At 33.4% G+C, this 16,870-nt stretch overlaps 3 protein-coding genes across 4 annotated transcripts; 2 read left to right on the forward strand and 1 right to left on the reverse strand.

Annotated features, from left to right (window-relative positions):
* Positions 1 to 2,082: 2,082 nt before the first annotated feature.
* Positions 2,083 to 4,384, reverse strand: LOC111305597 (glucan endo-1,3-beta-glucosidase 12-like). The gene is made up of 3 exons (XM_022903274.2): positions 4,214 to 4,384; positions 2,805 to 4,130; positions 2,083 to 2,344 (listed from the first exon to the last, which is right to left on the reverse strand). Exons 1-3 carry the CDS (start codon positions 4,269 to 4,271, stop codon positions 2,310 to 2,312), a joined length of 1,419 nt encoding a protein of 472 aa, XP_022759009.2. The 5' UTR covers positions 4,272 to 4,384; the 3' UTR covers positions 2,083 to 2,309.
* A 5,303-nt stretch (positions 4,385 to 9,687) lies between these two features.
* Positions 9,688 to 12,067, forward strand: LOC111305598 (small ubiquitin-related modifier 1-like). The gene is made up of 3 exons (XM_022903275.2): positions 9,688 to 9,948; positions 11,529 to 11,678; positions 11,788 to 12,067. Exons 1-3 carry the CDS (start codon positions 9,871 to 9,873, stop codon positions 11,872 to 11,874), a joined length of 315 nt encoding a protein of 104 aa, XP_022759010.1. The 5' UTR covers positions 9,688 to 9,870; the 3' UTR covers positions 11,875 to 12,067.
* A 121-nt stretch (positions 12,068 to 12,188) lies between these two features.
* Positions 12,189 to 16,616, forward strand: LOC111305596 (uncharacterized). Of its 2 annotated transcripts, none has more exons than XM_022903272.2 (5): positions 12,189 to 13,431; positions 14,733 to 15,048; positions 15,190 to 15,297; positions 15,379 to 16,157; positions 16,314 to 16,616. In XM_022903272.2, the coding sequence occupies exons 1-4, from the start codon at positions 12,913 to 12,915 to the stop codon at positions 16,122 to 16,124; spliced, it is 1,689 nt and encodes a 562-aa protein (XP_022759007.2). In that variant the 5' UTR covers positions 12,189 to 12,912; the 3' UTR covers positions 16,125 to 16,157; positions 16,314 to 16,616. The 2 variants fall into 2 exon arrangements, with proteins under 2 accessions (XP_022759007.2, XP_022759008.2); XM_022903273.2 differs by having other exon boundaries at positions 12,799 to 13,431; positions 15,190 to 15,234.
* The last annotated feature ends 254 nt before the right edge of the window (positions 16,617 to 16,870 follow it).

Below are 16,870 nucleotides of genomic sequence, written 5' to 3' on the forward strand. Positions count from 1 at the left end.
GGGTTCACTTGCAAACAACCCAAAACATACGTGATGGTGATTGGTTACTGTATAGACTTCTCAATTGGGCTTAGACCAGGAAAGACTAAAATCCAATAACTGTAACACCCTTTAGACGATCCAAATCAGAAAATTTTTTTTTTGTCGAACCAGAAAATAAAACTATACAGAGATGAAATATTGAATTTTTAATTTTAATAACGAGAATTTAAATCTTAACAGCCTTAAATAAAACAATAATAATAAAAATGAAAGTGGGAATTGCAATAATACAGCATGTGAGTAAACAGTAAGAAGAGCCAATTTCAAACCAGGAGGCAAGGGAATCTGATCTGTGTTTGAGCTTTGATTTTTCCGAAGAAATTGACATTTTGGGTGGTGCACAATCCTTGACAGCCTCACTCACCCTTCAGTTGTTTAACCTTTCATAATGCCCCTACCATTGTTTTCTTCCTCCTTTAATTTATTCTCTCTCCAATCTGTCAACAATAACATTATTACTGCCAACATTTGGTCTGCATAGAACTTGATGAAAGACTTCTAACAGGCTATGGATATAATTGCAGATAATAGGTTCATAAATAAGTTAATTAAGTTAATAGTCGAGTAAGAGTTGCTTGACATTAGCTCCAAAAACATTTGAGCTTGAACTTGGGTTATTTGAGTACTGATATTATATCAAGTTCGAATATTTTAATTCTTAATTGAACAACTTGCAAGTGTTTTCTAATATTATTCTCATTTTATAAGAGACATTATTGAATTTCATACAAATACTTGTTAATATACTTTCCATATAACAAGTTCTACAAATTTCATTTTAAACAATAATTTTTAGTTAATTATTTTTAATTAGCAACTTTATGAATTTTATCTAAAATCTTACCCCCTCCCCCCCTTTTTTGTGTTAAAAAAAATGATTGAGACCTTTTCAATTAAATAGCAAGCCATGGTCCTCCTCCAAGTTGATGAAATGGCCTTATTTCTTTATGTAAATAGCAACAATAAAGTACATTTCAAACGAGTACATGGGACCTCAAGCACATGGGATGAAGTGAACCTCTCATTTTCAGAGCTTAAAAAATATTAGCTGTTTTTTCCGGTGCAGTGCCGCCTCAAAGAACATTGTCGTCTGCTTATGAAAAAAATAAAAATAAAAAATAAAAACATTCCTTGTGATCTATATTAATGCTTTTCCCACCACCATGTCTTTCCAGGATGACATTATTATTATGCCTCATATTTGCATTTCTATTTTCATACAGGAAAAGCCATTTGCAAACTCTCCCCATTTTTCCTGATTGTACAAATTTGCTATTGAAACAAAAAGCATAGCTCATTCTGGATCCAAGGTAACTTTCACACAGCATATGATACTTTTGATCACCACTCCATTCCCAGTTTCCAATTTTCCAAGCAGGGCCCTACAAGTTAACCTTTTTCATTATTACCATATCGTCCTGTGGAAGAGCCATCTAATTGATTAGATTTAAGTGATATTTTTGTTTGTCATCCAATTGACTATAGACCAGAAAAGACTTTTTTCACTGTGTACATATCCTTTCTTTTATATCCTTTTCTATACCCCAGGGCTATACTTCCCACCTATAACAACGGGGGTCTAGGGTCCAAGCAGATAGCAAAAAGACCATTTAGAGGTGTATAATAGGAAGCAATTTGGGCTGAAAGAATCCCATGACTTGGTTGGTTGTCCAAGACAGGGAATGAGTTAGTCGTATAGTTAGGTTACTAGGAAGCAAATTTCTAAAACAAACTGTGTAACCAAAAATGACCCTAGCCATGTCAACGAGAATCGGTAAAGGAGTGAGTTATTGGTGCATAAGCATCCGGATTCTAGTCCGTCACAGCCGGTCGCCAGAAATTGTAAGTCCCAAAAATCTGTAAATAAAATTTTAATGAATTGGTAAATTTCAATTACGTAAATTTTAATTGAGTTGCCGATCTGTCTTAATTTTAAAAATAAATAATCATCTTTGCTCTAAACTTTTCTCGAAAAAAAAAAAAAGAAATCTAACCTTTTTTTTTTTTTTTTTCTGTTGGGGCAAAACTGAAGCTGCAGAATACCAACAAATATGAAGTCATTCCATTCGCTACAAACATATTAGGATCCAATATTTATACACAAAAGGTAGTCCAAGTCCGAATATTTGCCTAACAAAGCCATCTAAACCACAATTACACAACAGTCAAATAACCAAAACCACTACAACTAAAAATTAGCATTAATATCCTTTAGCTACTGCCTTATTCTCCCCACCAAACCCTTTTGTCATTTTCTGGTTTGGTCTTCAATATCCTGTGGGAAACTCGCACTTACCATACTCTGCAAAACAAAACATGACAGTTACTTTTAGTAACTAATACTAATATTTCAACCACTGGCCCCAAACTTCCCTAGAAGGACAACAATAATTGGGGTGGACAAAATGCAGCTACCCCATTACTACCGCCCTTTATTTAAACTGGTTTATCTCGGGAAGAGGGGTCCACATCAGTGACCCAATAGATAAACACCACGTATGCCCTTGAAAGATTCCAAAATCTTTTTCACCACTATTCACGTGGGTTTTTTTGACCAGCAGTGCACCATTGTTTTCTCACTTGAGTTTGAGTGGCCGACTTACTCTAGAGGTACACGTTAGTTACTCCACTTTACATGTCACTAACATGCACCCCAACAAAACAATTTATTGGCGTAATTTAGCAAAACTTGAAAAAATTAAATAAATTTAATATGCGCTGAATAAAAATTAAAGAGCAAAGGTCTATGATAGAAGACGCACTGGGTGGTTGCGTGACTACGTAGGCCGCCCCGCCGAAGTAACAAGTTCCCATCTGCCGCCCTTTCTTTTGATAGTAACTGTTGAAAGCGAACGATGCGTGGGCTTCGATGGTGTTAGGATCGTAACACCTGGAACCTGGCTGAATCGGATGGCAATCAGCACCTCCTTCACCGCAAGCGTAATCAAGAGCCGCCTGCAGCTTCGCCTTCCCCACTTCACCATTCGCAATGCACCACGTGTTCCCCGTCGTACTCTTTGACACGCTTCCTCCACCATTTACGGGGGTCGCTCCGTGTTGCTGATTCCCTGCTACTGGAGACGGGTTATCCCGGTAATTCTTCAACCCTTCTTCAGTGAAAGGTATATCGTAAACTTTTTCCTCGTTCGGGTAAAACAGCCCGTAGTTTCTTTCCGATGTAGGCCCGAACTTCTTGTTCTCATTAAAAAGGGCAAATAGATAAACGGTGAGATCAGCCTTGGGTCTCAAAGGGGTCCCACCACCGGTCAAGATCCGACGGACCAGATTCCCATTATAAGCGGCGGCGTTTTGGATACTAGCACCATTCTCATTCTCATCTCCCTTTGATGGCCAACCCGTTTCAGTCACAACCAATTTAATATCATCATATTTCAACGCGGACATTGCCGCGAAAACGGCATCGATTTGAGCATCGAAAAGACTGAAATACCTCAACCCATTACGCGGATCCACCACACCCGGGTTCTCTCTAAACAAAGCGTAGTCTAACGAGATGACGTCAGTGTTAGACTCGTAAGCGAAAAAGGGGTAAGCATTGACCATCAGGAAGGACCCGGTTTGGCGAAGGAAATCCAGCATAGGTTTAAAAACAGGTTCAATGAGTTCGGGTCGGAAAGATCCGGCTGAAGACGGGTAAGAGTTTTGGAGAGCGGAAAGTGCAATGGGGGAAGAGACTTTGATATCTGAGTGAAGGTTAAACTTAACCAAAGCTTCCTGGATATTCTTCATGGCGGGTAAGAGGAACTTGGTCGTGTTGTGCGGGTCCACGAAGACTTCGTTACCAACGGCAATGGCTTCGATTTCAGTGTGAGGATAGTAAGCGGCGACGTTTCCCTCGACCCATGAGTTTGCAAAGGAAGTGCTTTTGGCCGCAGCGAAGAGTTGTTCGTTTGGGAGGTCGACGGTCACTTTGATTCCGGATCCGGATAACGCATGGAGAACAGCCGGGTCGGTATCGTATACTTTGACACGAGTTAGACCTTGGGATTTTAGTAGTTCCACCACTTTGTTTGCTGGCGGAAGGTTGTTGGCGATTCTTCCATAGTTTACTCCAATAGAACCAGAATCTGGAAAATGGGAAGAACATATTTTTTAACTTTAGAAACAGCATTCAAAGAGAAACACAATAAAAACTCAAAATGTAGGTTACCTGCAAGAGTGAACACAGAAATGAGCAAAAGAGAGAAAGAAACGAAACAGTGCTGCATCGCTCTGCTCTAGTTTTTTGGAAACAGAGCAAAAAAATTAAGTATAGTGAGAGCTTAGAGGTATGACTTTGACAGGTGTTTAAAGAAATGAGAGAGATTGGGAAGAGAGGGACGATTAGTTGCGTGAGTGGTAAGTGTTTTTAGGAGATCGAGATGATGGGGTGGGACCCCGGTGTCAGGGGAAATGACAAGAACCAAAGGGCAGACAGTAAGAGAGAGCCGCTGGCACACCAGGCAAGGGAAGCTGGGAAGGCGAGGCAGAGTCTGCACGGAGCACGATCCCCCCACTTGGGCAATCAGCCTATAAGTGCAAAAAAATGGCTAAAAAATTTAACATTAGCCACTACAACCCCACGTGGCCCACTTAGTCGACCGTTTTCGGTGATGTATTTTTTGCTCCCAACGCTACATTCCTATGCCACTCACTTCATCACCATCAATGCTTCATCATTTCTCCATTTCATCCACGTTTACCGCTCTTAGCTGGAAGTCGGAAAAAGATGGGATTTGAGACTGGGGTTCATTGATGATTGAAGTTAGGGAGACGTAGGGTATAAAGTGTAAAAGAAATTAATAATTGCATGTGTATTAGGTGATTGGGGTGTGTTGGGTACTTAATTTCCGAACGTTGGGCCGAGACAAGGACATGATGGTGTTTGATTGGATGGGATAAAAAGAAAAATAAAAAGGTCAAAAAGTATTCCAATAAAAATTAAAGTTTTTCTAATTTAATTAAACTCGTAAAATATTTTTTATTAATTAATTTATTATTAGATAAAAATTAATTAATTATTAATATTATTTTTAATTTAATTGGGATAAAATATTTAATTATGCAAAAATAGAGATTTAAATTTTTAAATAATTCAAAATAAATTTTAATTAATAAAAAATAAATAATTTAAATAATTATTAAACTTTTACTGGAAGACATATTTTACTCTTTTACTAAAGAAAAACTGCCCGCTAACTCTGCCTTTTGTGTAATGAAGGGAAACCACAGTCCACATCTAAATTTGTGACAAAAAGGGTGTTAACGTTCAGAATTAGATACTTCTTTCCATGGATTTTGATGAACAAAATACTTGTGCAATTGGGGTAAAAAGAAAGTCTCTAGAACTGTGCAGCAGCCCATATACTTTTACTGTGTTCTTTTTTATCGCTTGAGAAGAACTACGGAAAATTGGCAGCATTGAACGGCTTGGATGAGATGGAAACTTGTTGCCTGCAATTTTGTTAGTACGTGACATCCCACTCAAATTCATACAATTCAAAGGATCAAGTGAATTACTATTCCTAACGATTTAAGCTTAAACTTTAGACAAATTATATGATTTAAGCTAGTGCTTTGCTTTGGCCCTGGGAGCGCTGCGTGCAATAAGTATCGTTGTGATCAGATTTATCATTTACGTATGGTTCACAGTTTCTTCATTTTCTAGAAATTATTTTTTTCTTTTGGAGGAATATGGATTAAATAAAAATATATAATGAAACAAGACGAGCTTAGTCTCTTTCAACCTTGAGTGATCACACATGGGGAATGGTACAAAATACTCGAAGAAACGACCAATTGGTTGATCATTGATGTCATTTGTTGCATTAAAATCGAAGAAGCCTAGCTTTCTAAGGAGTACAAACAACATATAATCTCTGCTTTGGTTCCATTACCCCAGAATCTAAAACCATTAGAAAAACTGTGGTAAAAGTTTCCATTTACAATTTTTACTAAAAATTTTGATAACATAGCCCCCCCATTAAACCATCTTTCTAGAGAGGTACTTGGTTGACAATTCTAGCTAACCCTAATTTCTAGCACAGATTCCTCCTCTCGAGATTGACAACTATGAGAATCTATCATTAAGGTTTTGCAACATTTACCTACACAAGAATCACGTCAGATTGCTTCAGACCATAGGCTGGAAGTCAACCTTTTTATTACTGTTTATTATCGGAGCTGATATTTAAATATTAGATATATGCATACTTTATGAAAAATACTACTTTGGCCCAATATTTTTGTTTCACCAACTGTGTTAATAATTTATGGATTTGGTAGTAATATTTTATTTATGAATTAATTTATATTTTTTTGTATTTAAGTTATATTGAATTCAAATTTAAGATTTTTAACTCCAAAGCTGTCTCGAACGCTACTAAGCTAATAACTTAATGGTATTTATGAATTAATTAATAACTTAATGATATTTATGAATTAATTGATTTATGTTACGTCATAATGTTAGACAAGTCATATTTATCATCTATATTATTAGTAAAGTGATCGACTTTGATTTCAGTAAATCAAGTGGTATCAACTCGGTTATTGAATTAACACAAAATTCAATTACATTGAATAGATATATTTTAAAATATTTTTAATTATTTTATTTTGAAAATATTTTAACAGTTAATTGAAACTATCCTTTTTTATATATATAATTAAGTTATAAATTTTTAATTTTAACCATTAAAATTAAGAATTCAATATTTTCTTGATAGATCACAAAATTTATTGGCAAACTATTCTTTATTTTTATAATTGAAATAACTTCATTTTATCAACAAATGATTGGTTTAATCGATTAGATTTATCTTTTTCGAAAAAAATATTTTGGGTTCGAATACTGCTGGTGATCATTTGTTAAAGTTATATTAAATGCATGATTTGTAATAATTTATCTTAAACTGTCAAATACGACACATTTTGTATTAATCTAAATAACTAAACAACCAATCTACTTTTAAATTTTTTCTTATAAAAAAAAATAATAACTTCATTTTTTTTCACTTACTTCCCGTCTTTCACCCACTAGGTGTGTCAAATTTTAGTATGGTATATTCAATCTTAACTCTCCTATTTTTGAACACTATAAATAGTGTTAAGTATATTTGTGATTCTTTAAGTTGTGAGATAAGTTTTGTTTTAAAATTTTTGAGTTACAAATTTTTTATGATTCTCATTCTAATTGTGCCAAACAATCTATTCATTCTTGTTGTACACGAAAGAATGCATTAATACAATATTCAATAAAACAAAATACAAGAAAAAAAAATTTAATGCAACAAAGCACGTCATATGAATTCACCGAAGTTTCCCAGAAAGCGGGAATTAGTACCAAAGCTAACGTTGATGGTCTGCCAAATATAGGGAACAAAAAAAAAGGCCAACAGAATTTTTTATCAAGGTTAGGTACTTTCTTACGTTTTTTTTTTTTCCGAAAAATAATTTTTAAAAAAATATAAATATTTTTTAAATTAAAATAAATTTTTTATTGTTCGAATAATTGAACAAAAATATTTTTGTTATTTGATTGTTTTTTAAAAATTTTAATTTTTTTAAAATATTAATATAACTATTAAAATATTAAAAATTACTTATTATTAAAGTATATTAAATTATTAATATTTAAAATATTTTAATAATATTATTTAATATTAAAATATTATATTAATATAAAATACTTAAAATAAAACTATTTATTATTCTTTATATTATTTATTAGTAATATTTATTAATATATTATATTAATAGTATATTATTTATTAATAATATATTATTTATTATTATATTATAATATTATTTATTAATATATTATAAATTAATAGATTATTATTTATAAGTAAAATTATGATAAAAAATATTAATAAATAATTTTACTCGTAGATAACTTTTTTTTCAAGAAAACATTTTTCCTTTCAAATCCATAAGATAATTTTTTAAAAAATAATCTTATATTTTGTTGATCAATAAATTATTTTTTGTTGATCAATCAATTTTTTATCAAATACATACCTAAAAATATAAAAATTATATTTCTTGAAATAATCGAAATCTAAAGATATATTCATAAGCAAATTCATACGTATAATGAATTATTACATTATTAAATAAATAATTAATAAACCATAATTTTAATTAATTAATCAAATTCAAATACAATAAATTTTAAACTTAAAATTTTAAAGTTTCACAACTTATTTTTATCACTAAGTCAAAATTAGAGATAACAGCGGGTCAAGTCAAGGCGGGTTTTTGCTTACTTTAAATTTGATCTGATTTTATTTTTATAAAACTCGAACTTTATTTGAAATTTTTTTTATTTTTTTTATATTCGACTTTGATCCGATCCGATATTATATAAATTATACCGACATTTAAGTTAATAAAATATTATTTTTTAAATATAAATATATAAATATATATAAATAAATAATTAAAAAATATTTTTTATATAATATCATGTTAGGTTGAGTAGGGTTTGTCTAAAACTCAAACCCAATTTGACTTTGATTTTTTTTTAACATTATCTGATTCAATTTGACTCAAAATTTAATTTTAAAAAAAATTAATTTTATGAAATCGAATCGAATCAAATTAAAATCTATTGAAAACAGATTAAACTATCAACCCTAATCAAAGTCAGGTATTTTATAAACATGAATATCTTCGATAATAGAACTTTTCTTGGGCTTAGTTGCTCCTTTTTCCTTCTCTTAAATAGTTTTCCCTACGCAATATTTTTCTTTCTTGATATTTTCAAGCAAGTTCTTGATTTATTTTGTTGTGGGTATTCTCTGTTTCAATGAATTTCATTTGTAGAAATAGTAGTAGATATAGTATGACTAATATCTCAAAAAATAACAAATATATTTTTAAATATTTGAATAAGTTAATATAAGATTTTATTGATGCTTAGAATTTATGGGTTGTCATGAATTTGTGAGCGTAATATTTTTTTCAATGAAATAAATACAAAAGTTAAAAAATCATGGTAGATTAAGAAATAAAAAAAAAAAAAAAACCTAATCGTAAGACTCAGGTGATATTATTAATGTTACCCATTATATAGTTTATATATAAAAAATGAGGTTCGTCGTATAGATAAAAGTAGCATTTTACTCCTATATGAATTAGAACTCCCAAAATTTCCTTAGAAAAAAAATTATTGCATCTAAATTATTAATTTTTCTAGTCAAAGAATTGAATTCGAATCTACGCCTCAATTTATATATATATATAAACACATCTCCTAATGAGCTAATGCAAAAAGCCGAAGATGAGTTGTTTACTGACACGCCAAGCGCAACCTGTAATTGAAATGGGTTTGGAGAAAAAGATAGTGGTAAGAGGATAATCACATCTCCATATATCGGAAAAATCAAAATTTGAATTTCCCAAAAAAAGAAAATGGGGTAGTGTTTCGTGACCATAAGGGAAAAAGAAACAATTAGTATTTAAACAGAATTTGCCCTTTTGACCAGATAAAATATGCCCATGTTTTTCTATAAAGATAAAAATGGCGATGGTTAAGCGCTTCTCAATTTTAAAATTTCCACGTGTCAATCGATTATTAGTTAAAACATTAAAAGGCAAAAGTATAAAGGAAATGATCCGGTAATAGTTTTCCACGTCATCAAGCTCGCGAAAGTGGAACATACCAGAACTAAGAAAGAGAGAAAAAAAAAAAAAAAGACTTATGGCATATGCCCTTGCTTTAATAAAAAGAACACAAATCAGATGAGGAAAAAGAAATCCCTAATTCTATAAAAGATCGAATTAGAGAAGCACCGGAAGCAGAAATTGCTAAGACCAAAAAAAATGTCGGGACAGCAAGAGGAAGATAAGAAGCCCGGCGACCAATCGGCCGCCCATATCAACCTCAAAGTCAAAGGCCAGGTCTCTCTCCAATTTTCTCTTTATTTTCTTTTTCTGTTTTAAGAACTTTTTTAGGGTTTAATTTTCTTTTTCAAATTTGATTTTCCTTCAATGTAATCACCTTCTCCGTTTGAATCCGTAGATTCTCATTTTTTTTTATTATATTAATGTTGGAAGATAAATTTTCTACTTTGAAAATTTCCATTTTTTGCCTTTTCATTTGTTTGTTGGGTTTTAACCTTTTTTCGTCACATATAGAAAATTGTGCTAAAATGGGTAGGTATTCATTTCATGATTCTAAAAGTTTAAATTGTTTTTTTTTTTTTAATTTCTGTGTATGGCTATGCGCTTTGAAATTAAATAAGATGCTGAGTGAGATTGGGTAGTTGCAAAGATTGTTCTTGTTAATTTTTGGCTGATTTGTTCTTGTTATCACTGAGTTTAATATTTGAGATTAGAATAATTCGGTAATATTTTTGTTTGTGGTTTTAGCATGTTTTAGATTAGTTTAGTTTGCCTTTGTTAACTTGAATTTAAAAGAATGAATGAATTTTAAAAATAGTATAAATTGTATGATAAAAGACATGTAAATATGAATTTTATGATTATTTTCAAATTTATGGATTTGTTGAATCATATATAGTTGTGATTTGAAATATCTATTGGTATTTGTGAATTTCAATTTCATCTTCGTATACCATTTGAAATATACAGCTATATATAATGAATCTTAACTAATTTTTACACAGTGTGTTCATTTCATTCTTACAATTTATATAGCAGACTAAATCCAAATCTACTCTCTCAAATTCATGTTCCCAAACATAGTATAATGTATTTAGGATATGGTATGTGGTTTGTTATTACTTTTGTCTTTCACATTGATTCTTTGCTTTCATAATAACTTCATTCTCTCCCTTCCCTTGCTGAAAGGAAACACCATTTTTACTCTGATTTTACCAGCATCCGAGTAGTTTTCTTTCTTGAAGTCGTCATAAGTTTTCTGACATTTTCCAGCCATCCCTGCCATTTGTTGGCATATGTTAGAATGATATCCTTGTGTTGCATCAATCTCAGTTTTATTTCTAGACTTTGAGCCATCCCTGCCATTTGTTGGGATATGTTAGAACGATATCCTTTTGTATTGCATCAATCACAGTCTTATTTCTAGGCTTCTTGTGCTTGTTGTTATTTCTTCCAATCCAGTTTGGAACCACATAAAAGTGAGAATTTTGGATTTGATATATGAATAATGGGAAGTTATTGTTGATCAAAGTATGGGCTTAGAAATTTTGTAGGTTCAAATAATTTCCCTGCTTTTGGGCTGATAAAGAACTGCAAATTGGGTCTGAATTCTTGGTGTGGCCTTGAACACACCTTCATTTGACTTATCTATCGGTAGAAACTGTGTTAATTTACTATTGAATGATATGTATTTTTTGCTTTAAGAAGTTTATTCATTTTTATTAAGATAAACTTAAGTGTTCAGAGTGAAGGTGTTGATATTGTCATAGTGAATTTGAGATTTATGACATGACTTCTTGGATTAATGCTTCCTCTTTTATTTGAGACTAATTTGCAATTTGGCATTATGACCATAGGATGGGAATGAAGTTTTCTTCAGGATCAAAAGAACCACACAACTGAAGAAGCTTATGAATGCATATTGTGATCGTCAGTCTGTGGATTTCAACTCAATTGCTTTCTTGTTTGATGGTCGTCGCCTGCGAGGCGAGCAAACTCCTGATGAGGTATGATTCTATTTCTCTCTCTTACACACACAATCACTCATACTAATATGTATGTGCAGATTGGAATTTATTCAATGCATAATGAAATTTCATTTTTCTTTTGTTTCAGCTGGAAATGGAGGATGGTGATGAGATTGATGCCATGCTGCACCAAACTGGTGGCACAAATGCTTTTACCATGTTCTCATTTGTGTGAAAGCAAGTTTTATTTACCCTTTTTTAGGATTTAAAGGGAGAGTTATTGTCTGATTATGTGTAGATGTTATATAAAGACTTATTGCCCTGGAGTGTTATTGACTTGTCTTGTTCTGAAATGTCTAGCTCTTGAAGAAAGAGCTTTAATGATTCCTGTTTGCCAAATGAGATGGGACGCGAAACTTCTTTATCAATATGTATGTTTTGATACCTGTTTAGCAATTACTAGCTAACTGTAAGTAATGATTTCTTGGTTGACTACAAATTTAGAATTGTGAAAATTTTTTCTTATTTTTTTAGTATGGCTACATTTAGGAATGGGGGAAAGTGGAAGTTTTGGTGAGAGTTTCTGTCAGAGAGGTAAAAGGTGAAGAGCGGGAAAAGAACAAGGAGAAAAGAAAAAGAGGCTGCCGGGAGCAGAAGGCCACCGGCGACTAAAGCGATGGCATATGAGAGAGTGGTGAGAGGGAAGGAGGAGGCTGCTGGATTTTGTTGAAGTGCTAGTTCGGGAAACAACACCCTCTCGGTGGGAAGAGGAAAACAAAAATAAAGGATAAGGATGAAAGAAGGAGGTAGGCTCGGCTGCTAACCTAACTGAGGCCTACCCTGGTAGACCAAATCGTCGGGGCTCCCACTAACCCAACACGCTTGATCAACTACAAAACCCAAATTTAGCCCAAAAAATGTTTTTTTCTTTTGTGAGGTATAAATCCCAGCCCAGTATGTTTTTGTCCATATATTTATTATGATCATTATGTTAGTGGATTAGATTAGTAAATTTCTTTAATTTAATGAATAAAATCAATAAACTATAGATAATTATTTGGATAATTTCCAAAGACATGTTATTTTTAAGAAAGTTGTCGGTATTAAATTTTTAAAAATTTTCAATTAAAGATTAAATGATTTTGATTTATTAGACTAGAAAATAACAATAATATAAAAAGAGAAAAGACAAGAACACAACAATTAAGAGGAATTGGACCGAAAAAGTCGGTCGGACTAAAGAAAGAGTGTGTTTGTCTGAATAAGAACCAAAATGGAAATGGTGGTAGAAGGTGAAAGACATGGTGAAGAAGGTCGAAGCCCACCGCCACCAACACCAACAGCATCTGCTTATCATGACAAGCAAGATGAGAGTAAGAGCCCTGCCAACTACAGCCAAAGTCTGTCGGAAAGAAAGATGAAAGACATATGCCTTAGGTGTCAAAAGCAAGGTCATTGGGCACGGGATTGCCCTACCCGGACCCCAACCAAAGCTTCATCATCCCAACCCTTCCCTCCAGAGGACATCCATCATTTGCCCCTGCTGCGTTGCCATTGCGGAGTGGCTTGCACCATTGGTGTTTCCCGCAGCGAGGCCAATCCAGGCAGAAGGTATTATACTCGTAATTGCAGCTGCGATAATGTCAAGGCAACCCAGGGCAAAAAGTTTTTCCAATGGTGCGATAATGTCAAGGCACTTATGTGCAAGTGCGGTGCTGGAGCCTGTACCATCAACATCCAGAGAGACGACAACGGGAAGGATATTAAGTACTATACTTGCCGTATTAGAAAGGTATACTGAACTCTTTTTCTTCTTTTCTCTTTTTTGAGGGTGGGGGTTATGATTCTGTTAAGGTTTTCGTTTTTTTGTAGGTCATAGTTTGAAGTTTGAATAAAATTGCTTAAGGCAGTTGCTGTCATTACTTTGTTTAGATCAAAACTTATTTTGTCAATTAGGTTTGCTTTCTGTTTTAATCTTGATTGTTTGTTTCTCTAAGCAACTCTATCATTTTGAATCATCTCGAAAGATCTAGCCTCAGGGGATGAAAGGTGACTGAACTAACTCTCTTGGTCAGAATTGATGAAATTCAAGTACACATTTTGCTTATTTGCGCTTGATTGTTCTATTTTTATATCAACAATTAAACTAAATACCAAATCTTGCCTAGCCCTCACTGTTGCATCATCCTGTCATATACCTATGCTTTGGATGAAATTTTGTATTTTTGGAACAAAATATTGGTTTTCATCACTCATTTTCAGAAATCAGATACGACATTGAAATTCTCTGACTTGTCATTCATATAAATGCCATGCATAAATACACATGGATTGAAGCTCAGGCATACCACTTCTCTGTTTGAATATGCTGATTTTTCACATACTTTCAGGTAATATTTTAAAAGATTGAGCTACAAATTTTGTGTGTGTTCAATTTAGTTGTCGATTTGCCCTGACTTTGTATGTATGAATTTTTTCTTTGACCAACTCCATGGCATTTCTAAACCTTATCTAAAGATTGAAAATTACTTTTGCATTATATTTGTGCTTGGAAAGAATTTTTATTTTTGGTGATATGAAACTACCTTTGAACTTTTTAAGCCTTCATCTGGCACTGAAATTTTATACTCGTATGTTCTACAAATTGCATTTTATTATTTTTGTTTGGTGTGAGATTTTGGAATTCTATAATTGTTGGTTTTATTGCATCACACTTTGAGATATTCTCCAGTTAGTCTTTCCCACACATGTAAAACACTTATGCATAAACGCTGATGTATGCTTGAAAAGTTACAAATATAGAACGGAAATAACCCTTTGCTTTTAAAATGATGTTATTTTCGGTATCCTGGTTAATTATTTTGCGTTGAAAGGTTTGGCATCTTATTATTCACATTTTGAGCGCAAAGATGTGAAAGGAGATGTAAAACTATGCAATCCCATGACATTTGTTGTTCTTTCTTATTGTCTTGGGATTGATCAGCATATGAGGAGTGTTACTGAATTAAGGATCTTATCATTTTTCATTTCTAAATGATTTTTGCTGCAATTGTTTTGACTGGAGTCTGATAAAGAGTTGCTTCTCTTACATAGGGACATGGATCCTGTGGTTTCTTGCAGTTTGACAGTCCAAATTCTCAGACCGTTCCAAGGTCTATGGAGAAAGATAAACAACCATCAGTATTGAGTGCAAAGCATGGTGTGCCACCAAATATTCTGACTCATGAGAATGAATATCCCTTCCCTAGTTTCTCTGACAGAAACATAGTTGTTCCTGAACAGGAGAGATGCAATCTTGTGATGGGGATTAGACAGCATGTTTCCCTTCTAATGTCTCGTTCTGATATTCATTTCCACCAAATAGAGTTTTGGAATCAGATATCTCTTGCTGGGAATTCAGCAAATGAATGTAGGTATTACTGGAATACATATCATTTTTCTTCTAGTCATTGCTTTATGATGTATCCATTGCGGCTGTTTCATTCTTCACTAGTTGTCATTTTCACTGTCTCTGCTGTCACAGTGAGGTAGTTTTCTATTTTGGTGACAGGTAAAGTTCCTCACATTTTCGGTCTCCATGTCCATGGTTGGATGGGTAGGCTTCTTTTTCCTCCTCCTCGGATCTTAGCAGATCCTCCTCTTAGGCTTTTTTTTTGCTGTAAGTACAATTCTAGACATGAACTTTTTGTTCATTTCCTCCAAATCATACGTTATAACTCTAGCTTTTTTTTTTAAACAGGTATATTCCCTTTGTTTGATCCATTATTAGCTTCTGAATATGTGAATATATCAGATAGGGGAAGTTCAAGTATAGTGCCCCATACTTCCTCAGATGCCAAAGTTGATGAAGTATCACAAAATGCTCTCGGAAATGATATTCAACTGCTGGGTGTTCCTTTGGGAACTTCAAGCCCCAAAAGATCGTTCACTGCTGTGCAGGAAGATGTAACAAATCCAATCTTGAAGGAAATTGAAAAGAAGCTTCAGATACACCTTCCGACACTTTTGGAGTCAATGGAGCCCCCTGATCATGATACCATGCTAAAGGCAGCAAATGGTACTTTTGATGCTTTGGCTTATCTGTCAATTGAATGTGGACCTTTCGCTGAGCACATGATGGAATTTATTCAGCGTAAATCAAGAGTTGCACAAATGGATTCAACTGTCCAAGATAACAGCAATCTACAAGAGCTAACCATTCATAAAAATATTGAGAAATGTCTAGATGATGTATCTGGCATCCATGCAGAAGCATTAGCCACCTTAACAGCCTCTAGTAATTATCTTCAGTCAGCCCATAAAGAGGCTTGTCATCTTAAGGACATGCTTTGCCAGATTGAGAACCAATTGCATCGCTGTGTGACAGAGACTTCAAAGCTGGAGACACTTCTTCTAGATATTGCCAAGGATGTGGGGCAGTCAAAGAGAAGCATGCAGACCGCGTATCGAGAGCTAACAAAAGCCTTGAAACTTCAGAAGGACTAAGAGCAATGCATGGCAAATACAGCATTAGAGGAGGTATGAATTCACCTTAAACATATGATATATAGTACCGTCTGTTTTTTTCTTTAATGTGAAAATATGTATGTATGTGTGTGTGTGTGTATATATATATATATAAGTATAAAAATATATGGGCATTTAGACATGATCCAGTTCAAGTGAAATTTGCAGGTTAGATCTAAGGAAACGACAGAAGATAGTAAAGGAGCTACTTGAATGAAGCATAGTGATGTCTGGCAATAAGAAAAGCACAGCAGAAAGCTAGGGCCTCTGTAGATTAGAGGAAAGATGTAGAGATGCATTTAATGTAGACTGCTATTATATTTTGTTAGCAGAACTTGTGTGTACAACCGTGTATGTGGGGATTGAAGTGGATCTTTATGTGAGACTGTATCTGTGTATTTACGGATCTACGAATGTATTATGTATTATGTATGTATGTTGAATCTTTCCTAGTCTAAACTTTAAAGGGAAGTGAATCATTTCAAGGAGCTGAGGTGACTGGTGCTGCAAATCCCAAAATCCGTTTTCTCTAATGAGGGAACGGAAATTAAATTCAATTATATTTGATATGGCGTTGTTAACTACATAGCACATATATTCATTGCCTGAGGAGCTATTCTGTTGGTTGTGACTTGATCCTAATATAGCTGAAGAAATAAAATAACATATTAGTGGAGACTCGGAACAAATAGCAAGAACTAGACTGATAGAAAATCTACAAAAAA

The sequence above is a fragment of the Durio zibethinus genome, chromosome 21, assembly GCF_047325235.1.
Source record: "Durio zibethinus cultivar Kanyao isolate XHJ-2024 chromosome 21, ASM4732523v1, whole genome shotgun sequence".
Taxonomy (NCBI): Eukaryota; Viridiplantae; Streptophyta; class Magnoliopsida; order Malvales; family Malvaceae; genus Durio; species Durio zibethinus.

Bases quoted from the DNA above. Each gene is read 5' to 3' on its own strand.
- LOC111305597 (XM_022903274.2), bottom strand. From the start codon at position 4,271: ATGCAGCACTGTTTCGTTTCTTTCTCTCTTTTGCTCATTTCTGTGTTC. The intron at 4,131-4,213 runs GTAACCTACATT...CCCATTTTCCAG, and splicing joins TTCTGTGTTCACTCTTGCAG to ATTCTGGTTCTATTGGAGTA. The intron at 2,345-2,804 runs GTGCGTCTTCTA...TTTGTTTTGCAG, and splicing joins CGTAGTCACGCAACCACCCA to AGTATGGTAAGTGCGAGTTT.
- LOC111305598 (XM_022903275.2), top strand. From the start codon at position 9,871: ATGTCGGGACAGCAAGAGGAAGATAAGAAGCCCGGCGACCAATCGGCC. The intron at 9,949-11,528 runs GTCTCTCTCCAA...TTATGACCATAG, and splicing joins ACCTCAAAGTCAAAGGCCAG to GATGGGAATGAAGTTTTCTT. The intron at 11,679-11,787 runs GTATGATTCTAT...CTTTTGTTTCAG, and splicing joins GCGAGCAAACTCCTGATGAG to CTGGAAATGGAGGATGGTGA.
- LOC111305596 (XM_022903272.2), top strand. From the start codon at position 12,913: ATGGAAATGGTGGTAGAAGGTGAAAGACATGGTGAAGAAGGTCGAAGC. The intron at 13,432-14,732 runs GTATACTGAACT...TCTCTTACATAG, and splicing joins ATACTTGCCGTATTAGAAAG to GGACATGGATCCTGTGGTTT. The intron at 15,298-15,378 runs GTAAGTACAATT...TTTTTTAAACAG, and splicing joins TCTTAGGCTTTTTTTTTGCT to GTATATTCCCTTTGTTTGAT.